The 13,151-nt window shown below is 48.4% G+C and overlaps 3 protein-coding genes across 3 annotated transcripts; 2 read left to right on the top strand and 1 right to left on the bottom strand.

Moving 5' to 3' along the window:
* Positions 1 to 1,416: 1,416 nt before the first annotated feature.
* gldB (putative glycerol dehydrogenase (GldB)) lies at positions 1,417 to 2,463 on the bottom strand (the record flags this gene model as incomplete). The annotated part of the gene is made up of 2 exons (XM_002564476.2): positions 2,043 to 2,463; positions 1,417 to 1,986 (listed from the first exon to the last, which is right to left on the bottom strand). Exons 1-2 carry the CDS (start codon positions 2,448 to 2,450, stop codon positions 1,417 to 1,419), a joined length of 978 nt encoding a protein of 325 aa, XP_002564522.1. The 5' UTR covers positions 2,451 to 2,463.
* Positions 2,464 to 3,581: 1,118 nt separating this feature from the next.
* Positions 3,582 to 5,039, top strand: N7525_005737 (phosphatidyl synthase; the record flags this gene model as incomplete). The annotated part of the gene is made up of 1 exon (XM_002564475.1): positions 3,582 to 5,039. One exon carries the CDS (start codon positions 3,582 to 3,584, stop codon positions 5,037 to 5,039), a length of 1,458 nt encoding a protein of 485 aa, XP_002564521.1.
* Positions 5,040 to 10,777: 5,738 nt separating this feature from the next.
* On the top strand, positions 10,778 to 12,808 carry N7525_005738 (Leucine Rich Repeat domain protein; the record flags this gene model as incomplete). The annotated part of the gene is made up of 3 exons (XM_002564474.2): positions 10,778 to 10,964; positions 11,021 to 11,365; positions 11,415 to 12,808. The coding sequence occupies 3 exons, from the start codon at positions 10,778 to 10,780 to the stop codon at positions 12,806 to 12,808; spliced, it is 1,926 nt and encodes a 641-aa protein (XP_002564520.1).
* Between the last annotated feature and the right edge of the window lie 343 nt (positions 12,809 to 13,151).

Genomic DNA, 13,151 nt, shown 5'->3' on the forward strand with positions numbered 1-13,151 from the left:
AGGGCGTACGTTGTGCTACGAGCATGTCCAATATGAATCCCAACCCAGACTCTGCACCATCTCAATAGTGCAGCAATATGCTACCCACTACCCCATTGTAGACTCGGAAACAGGCCAACAAACTTCGACTATGTATCACAATCCCCCGAAGTTCTTCCCCTATCGGGTCAATCGGGACATCCGATCTCAACACTCGGCATCAGACGAACCCGACCCAAAAGTCTCAGGTAAAAAGTCAAAGAGTGTTTCATTACAAAAGGAAATGAGGCATTAAATCCCGTAAATAGTAAATGAACCCGGACACTGACCCAAAAGAGAAATGGCACTATACTAGTACAATACATAGAGACTACAAATGTACTCGGCGGGTAAACCAATAGCGAATAAAAACCGCAAGCGCTAAACAATATTCAAGGGAAAATGTACAACATCCAAATAATCAAAACACCATTACCCTATTCGGCGTTTCGGTGTTAACAGCAACCAGTATGCCCATCTTCTACTATCCATAGCCCAAGGACATCCGACATTTCCCGGGTTGGACAGTAGTCAGCAACGCTAAGGCCCGATGCGGTAAGCGCGCGAGAACGCTAAGCCCCTTGAGTGGCGCAGGGGGTTCCGAGAGCCACAAGTCAACGCGAGATGACATCGTTTGCAGGGCTCGGAGCACACTGCTCCTGTTTCTGCAAATGTCCGCTTTTTAGGGTTGTATTTTTTAAACTTCAGGTTGTTATATGTTATATGTTGTACTGTTATACTCCGTACTTATACAACGGTTGTATGGACACATGTGCACCTTTTTTTTAGGCTGCAACACTATATTTCCGACTAACCTTGGAAGGGGTTGCCTTGTCAGGTACAGTGTAACCCTAACGGGTTATAATTTATAATTTATCTTTTTCTTGGTTTTTCATTTGAGGGTAATTGGCTTGGATTATTGGTTGAGGACAATGCTTCGCTATACTTCCGGGGAATACATAGTAGTACACGACACTGTTACAACTGCAGGGTCCTTTTGCAAATTTTTGCGGGATTCCATTTCAATTATTTTATTACCAGCGGTCTCTCAATATTGGGTGTAATCTTATTCCAGGTTCATTTGGTCCGACTCGCCTCGTTCATTGGATATAGGCCATATTCATGGGTGGATCTTGTGCGGGTGTTTGGGCCTACGAAATGAAGGCTGTGGCAGCCGGTGTGTGAGGTTGGCTGATTAGTGGCCAAATGAAAGAGCTCAAAAGGTCCCGAGTTATAGGTTGTTCAATCTACGGTACAGCTGAAACACAGTAAATAAGAGTGAGATCAATGGTATGTCCAATTCATCTAACAGGGTTCGTAGTCCGTTCATTAACTCATTTCCACCCGGAATCCCCGTTTGGGGGTATTATTCTTGTCTTTTTGTAAATGTCACAAAATCTAAATGGACAGACCAGAAGCAGTCTCCTCGGGCCAGACATCGTAGCCGAAGGTATCCCGCATGTTCACGAAGCGGCAGTGGTGGGTCTTGGCCACCTCGTTGACAGCCTCGAAGTCGGCATCGTTGAGCTCGATGCTCTTGAAGTTGGACTCGATGCGCTTGGGGTTAGAGCTCTTGGGGAGGACACTGTAACCACGACGCAGACCCCAGGCAATGAGAACCTGGGCGAGAGTGTTGCCGCCCTTCTCGGCAATGTCGTTAAGGGTCTTGTTCTCGCTGACACGCTCGCCAGTCGTGGGGACCTGGTTCTGGGATCCCAGAGGCGAGTAGGCCTGAGGCAGGATGTTGTGGGAGAAGCAGTACTGCACCAGCTCGTCGTTGGCCAGGAAGGGGTGAATCTCAATCTGGTTGACCATGGGCTGGACCTTGGCGAACTTGGCCATGGCCTCAAGCTGGGGGATGGTCCAGTTGGACACACCGATGGCCTTGGCCTTGCCGTCGGCGTACAGCTTCTCCATGGCGCGCCATGTCTCCTCGTGGTTCTCGGTCAAGTCCTTGAGGATGACGTACTGTAGAAGGTTAATTGGGAGCTGCTCGTGTGCTTGCGGGGAAAGCTTCTCTTTACCTTTCCATCAGGGCCAATCTTGGGCTTCTCCTGGCCATCCTTCTCGGCAGCAATGGGCCAGTGGACAAGGAAGAGGTCAACGTAGTCGAGCTTCATACGCTCGAGAGAGTCGTTGATGGACCAGAGGACGTCATCGTAACGGTGCAGGTGGTTCCAGACCTTGGTGGTCACGAAGATATCCGAACGCTTGACGGAGGGGTTGGCCTTGAGGAAATCACGGATACCTTCACCGACCTCATCCTCATTGAGGTAGAACCAGGCACAGTCAAGGTGACGGTAGCCAATGTTGAGGGCAGCAGTGACGGCGGCGTAGGTCTCGCCCTTAGAGCCTTCGCTGGCGAAGGTACCGAAACCAACGGCAGGGATGGTCACCCCGTTGCTCAATGTGAAAGTCTTTCCAGATGACATGATTGAAATTTAGTTTGAATATAGTTAAAGAATTGAAAGAGAGGGAAGATACGAGCTGTTGGAAGATAAGAAGGTGAAGAGTGGGGGAAGCTTGCGAGCGATGACGAGGGAAGTGGGGTGGAGGGGTTGGAGGGGTTGGAGGGGCAGGAGAACCTTGGAACCTTGGGAATGGGAATTATATAATTTCCGTTTGATTATTGAAATTTCAATTGAACTTTGCATTGCAATGTGCTTTTTATATTGCACTTGCATACAGAATATACGTATATTGCAACTTAGCCTTACTTTCCTTTTCTATACGTCGATCCGAGACCCTGACTCTTGTTCTTTCTTTGAAGATCACCGTGCCCTGACAAAATGAGAACTAGAGAGACAAATTTATAAAATAAAATAAAATGTTAAATAAAATAAAATAAATATGTCAGAAAAATTATTAAAATAATAATAGAAAAATGTAAAAAGCGCAAAATTACCACTGGTAATTTTCAAACCTCCTGACTATGACATCACCAACCGAAACGGTGTTTTGAGCGTTTGGCCTGATCGTCATCGGCTCCATCGATCTCATGTCGGTCCACGGGCGAACTGCGCTCCAGTCCAATCGTCCGTCCGACTCAGGCCTCTTTCTACCCACTCGGCGTGCTGCGTTGCTTCAATACTCGGCCCAGCAAGTCTGGTCCTGTCCAATCAACAGCTTTCTGATTCAATTCGGCCGCGGGAAGGAGAACGTGCCGTGTATTAGGTACATGCAAAGACACCGTGTCAGCCACAATGACGCAGGTACCCTGTACAGGTCTGTCTCATTGCGAGAGAAATGGTCCACCCTTATATCTCTTGCCAAATGATGACGATAATTCCTAGGAATGATGATACCCGGTGAGTGGAGCCCTCGTAACCTCAATGGCAAAATACCAATTTCGTTTGTCTCCATTTGAGTCCGGTATCAGATATGGCTTGTATATATACTCTGCTGTACTCCCTCTTTTGCCATCTTGTATCCTTATCAGTCCATTTTCATTTCTCCTCCTTGTTTTACAACCTCAATTCTTCCCTGAGTCCTGAATCCAGTGACTCCCAAGTAGAAGTTCATCCATCCTTCTACTTCCTCCCCTCCATTTCAATACCTTCATCATGACTCGCTTCGAGGATTCCGACCTCGCAGTCGATCCGGCTTCCCAGGATCCCCGCGCCCAGGATCCCCAGGGTGCTCTATCTCCCCGGGACCAGCGTGCTGCTTCCGGCCTCGCCATCCCATCGGCAAGCGGCAACACCGTCGAGATCCCCGCCACCCGCAGCGCCATCAGTGATGCCGCTCAATTTATGCACAACCTGAGCTTGTCTCCCTCCATGAAGGACCGCCGGGGTTCGCGTAACTCCTTCGGCACTTCGCTCCCTATCCCCCGCTCCCCCCGCCTGTCCCGCCTCTCATCTGCTCAGCGCGGTCGTCCTTCCGTCTCCCGGGATATTCTGGCCTCTCAGGTCCAGGATATTAACAAGGAGAAGACTGCGAAGGCCAAGAACATGGCTTTCGCTTTCGACATTGATGGTGTGCTGGCACACGGTAACCACGCCATTGAGGAGGCCAAGGTCGCCCTCAAGATGCTCAACGGTGACAACGAGCTGGGCATCCGTATCCCCCACATTCTCTTGACCAACGGTGGTGGTAAGACCGAGGAGGCTCGCTGTACTCAGCTCTCCGAGATCCTCGAGCAGCCCATCTCCACCGACCAGTTCATCCAGTCCCACACTCCCATGCAGGCTTTGGCTGAGTACTATGAGACCGTTCTGGTTCTTGGTGGTGAAGGCTTCAAGATCCGCGAGGTTGCTGAGAACTACGGTTTCAAGAATGTCGTCCACCCCAAGGATCTCCTCGCCTGGGACCCCTCCATCTCTCCCTGGGCTACTCTCACCGACGCCGAGCGCGCCGAGGCCAAGCCCCGCGACTTCTCCCAGATGAAGTTCGACGCCATCATGGTCTTCGCCGATTCCCGTGACTACCAGACCGATTTCCAGGTCATTATGGATCTGCTGCTCGCCGAGGACGGCAAGCTCATGACCAAGGCCAAGGATCCCGTCGCCACCCGCATCCCCATCTACTTCTCCCAGGGTGATCTTCTCATGCCCACTGAGCACAAGGGTCTCCCCCGTCTCACCCAGGGTGCCTTCCGTATCTCCGTTGAGGCTCAGTACAAGACTCTCACCGGTGTCGACCTTGAGCGTGTTGTCTACGGTAAGCCTGAGCGTGCTACCTACACCTATGCCGACGAGGTCATGAAGGCCTGGATGGAGGAGCTCCACGGCGTCGCCCGTCTGCCCGATAACATTTACATGGTCGGTGACAACCCCGCCTCCGATATCATCGGTGGAAACATGTACGGCTGGAACACTTGCTTGGTCCGCACTGGTGTCTTCCAGGGCAAGGAGGGCGAGAACGACCCCAACAGCCCTGCCAACTTCGGTGTCTTCAACAACGTCCTCGAGGCCGTCAAGGCTGCCATTGCTAAGGAGCTTGGCGCCGACTTCAAGCTCAAGTGGGACCCCAAGGTCAACCCCGTCACTCACGGCGAGGGTGCCTCCGCCATTGAGTAAAAAGGGACGCCCTGATCTTTTCACGCTGAAACGAAACTCAAAAAAGACATGTGATACTGGGCTTGAGAAGGATTTCTCCCGTGGCGTTTTCCTGTTTCATAGAATTCTTTTCTTTCCACCGTTTATTTCTCTGATGCATGTGCCCCTTGGATTTTTGGGGCTTAGGACTTCTGATATCCTTTTGTCACGTCGGTTTGGCTTGAGAAAAGACTGAGATTTACTTTCTACTTTTTACAATGTGGATGGTCGGTGGATTCGACCTGGCTTTTCTTCCCCTTTTTTTAGACTGGATTCCTACATTTCATGTGCCATGATGCGAAGAAGCTTTTGTTTTGTCTTTTCCCTTTTTTTACACATTTCCGCATGCAGTTATTCCCCCAATATCCCAATACCATATCATGCAATTTTCATCATTGATGTCGTCAATCGGTCTTTTAAACTATTTTGTAATTTTCTCTTTCTTGAAATCTGCGTATTTTAAAAAGTTTCTATTTTTCCAGGCGTTCAAGTTTTAAAATGCAATCATTGACGACATGGTGATGTTATCCTAAGGGAGTCCCTTGATGGCAGAGCTCGTGTGGAGACCTTCGCTACTCTCTTCCCATGGATACGATACTCCGTATAATATTCTTTCGATACTTGACCTTTACACGGCACAGAAACAAACATTGTTAAAAGCAGTATACATAATTTACACAGGGCGTTTATCAAAAACACATACTACCCATCGTCAATTTTCTAAACTTCCACGTCTAGACCACGAATGTCTCGGGAAAGCCAGGAACTTCTACTAGAAGAAAAAGAAGCACAAAACCCTAACACATAGCCAAGATACCAAGACACTTACCTCGTATCTAACCGCCAGAGTGGCAAACAACACTACCCGGAATCTTCTAAGACATGCACGTTGTGAGTCGGGTAGGTACGCATATCTAGATCATTTTACGTTCTACTCCAGGCTTCTAGACCAGGTGTTTGAACGGGTATGCATGTCTTGCCCCAGCAACGAGGTACCGGGACGGGACTGTTGTCTCGGGTTGCGTTTGCGCTGGTGGAATTGTTCTCTCGGGAAGGTTGTGGCTGGAGTACCAGAGACATTGCCCACCCATACATCATAGGATATGTGTGTGCCCGGATATCGAACTAGGCATGGCGAGAGCCGCCAGGTCTCTCGTAGACTAGAGTGGACACGATCATGCATGTCTACTTCACTTTCTCTATAGCTATTAATGAGTCGACTTGGAAAAATAGCTTGTCTCACGCTATTGCCGCAAATTATAGCTCTCTTCCAAATTCTGACCTCTATTCTCTGGATCATGATATGCTGATAGTATGCTCGTGTGTCTTACGACGTGGGTCTAGATCTAGTAGTAAAAACAAAATACCATGTTCCCCTAAATCTCACTTCCCTATGTAGAAAGGGACATGGTGTAGAATCGCAACCTTCCGCATAAAAAGCTCTGATTAACCAGTCTTGGAATAGGTGTTTGTCATTACTGCCTTGCTTTCCAGGATGACACTAGATATATTCAGCTAGCTAGCCTCAGTTTACAAGAAAAAGGAAACAGAAAGAAATTATCCGTTTGATCCATCGTCTCACATTCACTCAAGAACCCATGAAACCCTACTCCTTTCCGTTGTGTCTGGGCAATCGAGTTTCATTGATCGCCGTTGTGATTATTCCCTTGGGAAGTTGAGTTCTCCCCATTGAGGTTCCGGGCATAGCGAGCTGATTACAGCCTATCTGCAGCACCCGTCGTCGTTGATTGCATCGTGTTTGACGGGTCCCGGGTAGCTGACCAGGGGCAATTGAATTAGTTTCTCAGGCTCTTTAACATGGTACCAATAACTATGTATAGGAAAATCTTGCATTGACAGGAGTGGAAGTGCTCCCATAGGTCTTTAAACAGGATAGATGAGTTTGTTGATGCTCGTAGTATTGCTTCTGGGGATGGTTCATTCCTGGGTTATATGCAACTATTGTCAGTACGGTGAAATTCCAATCAGTAAGAGAGAGATATTACCCTCTGCGTGCTATTTTCCGTTTCATAAACTTCAGCAGAAGCCGAAATGCAGCGAAGCGAATACTGCAGTGACAAAGGTGTTCATCGAGTTCCTGTGTTTTAGATTATCGATGAAAGGGAAGCCCTTGAAGGACCAGGTACCTCGATGGTTAGACTCGCATGAGTCCAGGGGGTGGCTGCGGAGACAGGGCAAATAGGCGAGTGTACGTCCCCAACTCGCATCTTCATATATGTCGAAGTGAGGAGGTTATTGCTCGGTATCAGCAAGTGAAGAGTGCCGAGGAAATATAATGTGGATCTGCTTTGTCCTCAAGCATGCTTCACAAATTGGTATTTGACATCCAGCCACTTGGTCCCTTTGTTGTATGAATCTCTGTTGAGAATAGCGACGGCATTGTCGCTGTCCGTACAAATACGGATTGGCTTCGTATCATCCAGCAAGCAGAGCTAGAGAAGGATTTTTCTTGGGTATAGTGCTTCTCGCACTGCTCCATCAAGAGCAATGTACTCCGCGACAGTGCTTCCTGTCGCGACAATGTCTTGTTTTCGTGAGCTCCAAGAAACTGGCGCTCCGGCATAGTTAGTAAAATACGTATGCCTCGGTGGATTTTCCATCCTCGCAGTTGTTAAACGAGGAGTCAACATAGCCTATCAGGCTTTGGTTTTGGATTCCGTCTGTTGAATTGGACTTTGCAAGCTGTAGGCCAAAGTGAGGTGCACCTTTCAGATAGCGCAGCAGCTGAGAGGGAGCTTCCAGGTCTTGCTTCCTGGGATTTGCAGTACCATTGTACATTAACAAGCAAAATAAGAATGAAAAAATTGAGGGCAAGGGCCGGTTGCCAGTTAAGTCTTCTGATTAGTTAAATTCTTCATTACCATTCTTAACAAGTCTTGTTACTTGGACGGAGGTCCTGGGTGTTTACCTAGGGTTTCTATATAGTCCAGGCAGATCTGGTGTATGTGGGATGATGCAGTACGGCTTTTCAAGGTTGGATACTCTTCGCATATGAATGGAGTATGATATTTGTGATACTGTTATTACAAAAGACCCATCGCTATTGATGCGCTGCAGCAAATGATTGCTTCTAAGAAACGCAGGGTTCCAAAAGTGTTATATATTTGGACTGCCGACGAGTGGGGTTTACTATATTTATCCTCAGCAGACCAAACGATGAAGAACTTCCTACTTGAAGACAAGGGTTCATAATTCTTTCCTGGACTATGTACCCAAGGACGTATAATTCACATATATACTGATATAGAACATGATGTATCCTATCGAAGGATGTCATTGGAATAGCAGGCGAGCTGGATACCCAGACTTGTCATGGCGGCTTGGACGTTTCCCTGGGTTGTCTTAAGGCTGAGCTAGCCTTGATCCATCCATGATCTGCCCCCTTGGCCCGACTCAGATTACAGCCCGAGATACTGCGGGACTGATCGAAACGAAAACTAGAATTGCTGCGAGTAGGCCATTGTCAACATCTGTTCATGTCGTTTGTGAAAACAAGACAAATTCGCACGCAATATGTCATGATGGTTCCAGGCAATGACATTGTTCTTTTCCATTCAGTATCCACATAAATTTCAACATTCCCAAAAATACGTAGTACAATCGGGGTGTCAGGTAATAGGAAACGCTTTAAAAAACGTTCATCAGGGAAAAGGTAGATTCTCACAAGGCACGATTCGAACAACAAAACCAAGGGGTACTCACAATTATAGTCAGACCATTTGGCTATAAGGGGTGACATTCTTTGTTGAGCATGAGTAGTTAGTTATTGAATGGTTAGTTCAAGAGCACCAAGAAACACGGAGTAGAGCAAGGAGAGAAGGATCAAAATCAGATCTGCCTCCTTGTGTGTCGAGCAATGCGGAGGCCTTGGCGGCAAACGTAATCCCGCGGAAGTGCTTGGCTGGCATGCAGTCAAGCCCGATGCTGTGCTCACATGCTGTACTCACTCCGACAGCCAAACCCAAGAGGCCAGGAGAGAGCTGTGACTCGAATGAGGCCAACGACCTATCAAGGCTTTGGATTCAGACTGGGTTGCATCGCTCCCAGGTTGTTCAGTTGCAGCGCGAGAACTAAGCCTTTGCCAACACTGTTGGGCAAGTCGTACCAACCTTGGATGCAATGCTAGTCAGCAATCTGGTCCGACTTCAACTCAGGATGGACAAGAATGCAGGACCGGGCTGGGCAGAAGCCGAGAGATTCCAACCTTGAAAGGATGGGAGGCAGTAAGCGGGGGATATGTGTACATATTTAATGGGAGAAACTATAGGCTTGGCTTTGACGATCGACTGCATAATCGTGGCATTACCGTGGATCACCGGGCTTGGCTGGGAGTCGGTGAGAGTATGTATATTGTATGTTGTACTTTCGTACTATGGAAGTATGGAGGAGCAGGGAGTGGGAAGTACGAAATTTGGCCAATCCCAGTCCACCATAGCCGGAATCCCGAGACTTTTGAATTGACTTGCGGAGGACTCCGAACTTGAGGGATCCAATGTGAAAGGGGACACGGGCCGTAATAATATCAGGTGACGGGAATCAGTGGTTCTCATTATGTAATAGCGCGTCTATCCCCGCATCCCCAAAAACAAAAAAAAGAGGCGAATCTGCCCAGGGCTGTTGATATGTTACCTAGTTAGCTGCATGGAATAGCTAATTGTTAGGTAATAGCAACTCTGTATCCAAGGCGGATGCATCGGACTCTTTGATCTGCTGACCTGTCACTTTTTAAGAAAAATATTGAGGCTACGTAGGGACATCTGTACATCAGTACCCGTGGATCTAGCTAGGTAGGAAGGTTTGAGATTATGTCATAGAATTCATAGCCTTTTTAGTAGGTACAGGCATGTAGATATAAGTATGTAACTATTCCAAAGTCATATTCCTAATTTGCCTAGGTGCATCTCTAAATTATAAAAATATCTCTGTCAGGTCCAAATGTGGGCAAGTGACGCCATTTTTTCCGCATGCATAAAAAAAAAAGAAAAAAGCAAATGGGGTCTGCAGGGGTAGCTTGGGGAACTAACACGAACTTAATCAGTCTAGTTGTGATATAAGGAAGTATAGCATTGATGTATGGAGTATATAATTTTGATATATCAATGTATATTCATTTACAAAGTAGTACTCAACTCTTTAATTTTCATATTCATATAGTTACATATTTAAAGAAGAATAATGATAAAAAAGAAAGTACAGATCCGCCACCGTAATCAATCAGTTCACCCGTTATTCTTTTTATTTTTCTATTTTTTATAAGAAATAAAATAAAAAATAAAAAAGTTCGCCCCATGTGGCCATGACCCGTGGGTGCATTTCTTCTTCATTTCAACCTTCAACTTCCTTTCACTCTTTCTTCATTTTACGAATCTCCAAAGTCGAAAGTCGAAAGTCTTGGAATATCCTCGGAAAAAGCCCATCTTACCTCCAAAGTTGTGCAACACCGGTTCATCCGTTTCCGTGACTAACAGCTTCGTTTTTTTTTTTCTTCCCCGCCCACTCTTTTGAGGGAGCCCTAAAACTTGCCCTCTGAACACTTCTGTTGAGGACCAATTTTTTTTCTTTTTTCACCAAAGAGAAAGCCATTTGATTTTTAATTTCGGTAGACTTATTTTTTTTTTTGTGTTTCCACCTGCTCCAAGGTACTCCACTAGTTACTGTACACTTAGGGCCCTTTATAGAGGGCCTAAATCCTCTTCACCATGACCTCCATTACTCCTGCCCCTTCGCAGTCCAAGCCGGCATTCCCGCGACTTTCTTCAATTCCCTGTGGTGATCACTTCCACTCACGCGACTCGTCTCCCTCACCCTGCAGTACCCCAGACGGGTCCAGGTCGAGCAGCCAGCGTCGCCCCTCATTCGGTTCTATCAAAGAAGACACGGAGGACGGTACGTACCGGCAATGTGCGAATCCGGGCTGGAGGCTGACGTGATGGGTAATCTAGGAATTGCGCAATCCTTCGTGGACACCCAACAAGCACCATCTCCCAAAGAGCAAGACCAACAGCGCAAGGTTGAGCGCCCCTTCCAAATGCAACAGACCCCGGACTTCTGCTGTCCTTGTGGTGGATTCCTCGGGTGGAAGCAGATTCGATTGGGCGGGAAGAGTTTGAGCCGCAGCTACAGCGATCTTCGTGGACTTGGAAACCTACAAGCAAAGGGATGGGCATGGGAAGCCCAGGAGCCTGAGAAAATGGAGCTTCTCCCTCCCAAGGTCCCGGAGGCGGAGGTTCTGCAGCAGACCCCTCCCGGTACATCGGCTTTGGAGAGGCTCCCTCCAGAGGTTCTTGGTAAGCAGTCGCACCTGCCGTTCTTGCTTCATGTGCTAACTCCTGGTAGACCAGATCATCTCTAACCTTGCGATCGATCTTCCACCAAATGGATACGCCCCTCGAAATGTGGATTTGGTCTCGTGCCTGCTTACCTCCCACACGTTGCACGCTGCGACTTTGGGTGTTTTGTACAGGAACATGACTTTCCCACACTCCATTATTTTCTCCAAGGCACTTAACCATATGTCGCAGTATCCGGCTTTGGGGACATTGGTGCGCCGTCTGGACTTCTCGCACTTCACCTCCGTCGGTCTGGGTCGCACTAAGCAGATGAACGCTGAAATCCAGAACCTGACCTCCAGGACCCTCTTGCAGTGCTTGGAACTTCTACCCAACTTGAAGGAATGCCTGCTGCAGGAACACCTGGAAGGCGACATTAGTGTGGATGTGATCCGGAAGCTCTTCATGGGGCTGCCGAACTTGCGCGCCGTGGATTTCTGTGGTTGCTCGACTCAGGCATTCTCTGGGGTTTTCCAGGAGGCCTTGGTCGGTGGGCCTGCGCTGTCCATGACCTTGCCCAACCTGAAGCGGCTCTCACTTCACGAATGCAGCACTATCCCCGCTCCCATGTTCGACTACCTCCTCCCGCGATTGGTCAATTTGACGCACCTTGACCTTACTCACACTCAAGTTAACGATTCAGCCCTCGTCGCCATCCCCGAGACTGCCCGTATCTCGCATTTGAGCTTGTCCCGATGCACGCGCCTCCGACCCTGCGCCCTGGTTAAATTCCTCACCACCCACCCGTCGGTTAACGAGTCCCTCGTTTATTTGAACTTGTTGACGGACCCGACCCGCTTCCGTCTTCTGGAAGAGACGGATGTTTCTGCTCTGCTGCCGAACCTTCCCGATACTCTCCGCTCCCTTAACCTGGGTGGAGCTAAGGTCACCTCGGACCATGTACCACACTTGGTGCCTCTGACCAAACACTTGGAGGAGCTGGGTCTTAGCTCTGCGGATCTCTCAGTCACGGATGTAAACTCGTTCTTCGGTCGGTACCGCAACCCAGCAACGGGAGTCGAAATCAATGCCCCCAGCACTCTCTGCTACCTCGATCTGGCCAAGGTGCCGCAGATGACCATTGGTGCCATTTTCAACACCAGCACTTGTTTGCTGCTCTCGGACCAAAGCTACCCCTTGCAGGTCGTTGAGTTCAGTGACAAGATTATCACCCCGCTGCGCGAGCGTGCTAAGACCCAGCGTGTATCCGTTGGCTGGACTGTGCGAGACCTTGGCCGTCGTGGCTGGTACGTTCGCGAACCAGCCTCGATGCCCCACGAACCCCTTGACGATGGTGCCCGCTACTGGAAGATGGGTGCGCGCTGGTGGGGTATGCGCAAGATCCCCATGGCCGTTGGCGAGGTCGGTGGCCTCTACGGCCACTACATGTTCAAAAAATGATCTACTATGAGCGTTCTATTTTCGGAAAAAAAAGAAAGCGTTTTGGATGGGTCGTTTTTCACTTTTGCTAATACCCTTGATTTGATATCCTTCATTTTCACGGCTTGCGTTTCGTTGGAGGGGTATTGCTTCTTATTGCTTATTGTTTTTCTTTACCTTTTTTTTTTTTTGACGATCATGAATGATGATATCCGGTCTATGCATGGCGGCGCGCAACATGGTTTACGAATTTCGGCATTCTGGCTCCTGGCTTCGGGTTCGTGCTCTCGGTCGCGTTTTGTCTTTTGGTTTTGCATAGCATTGGGATCTATCTCTTCAGCGGTGTCTGGTTTCTTTTTTTGTT

This window comes from Penicillium rubens (assembly GCF_028828025.1).
Source record: "Penicillium rubens strain IBT 27055 chromosome Unknown utg000002l_segment0_segment0, whole genome shotgun sequence".
Lineage (NCBI taxonomy): Eukaryota > Fungi > Ascomycota > Eurotiomycetes > Eurotiales > Aspergillaceae > Penicillium > Penicillium rubens.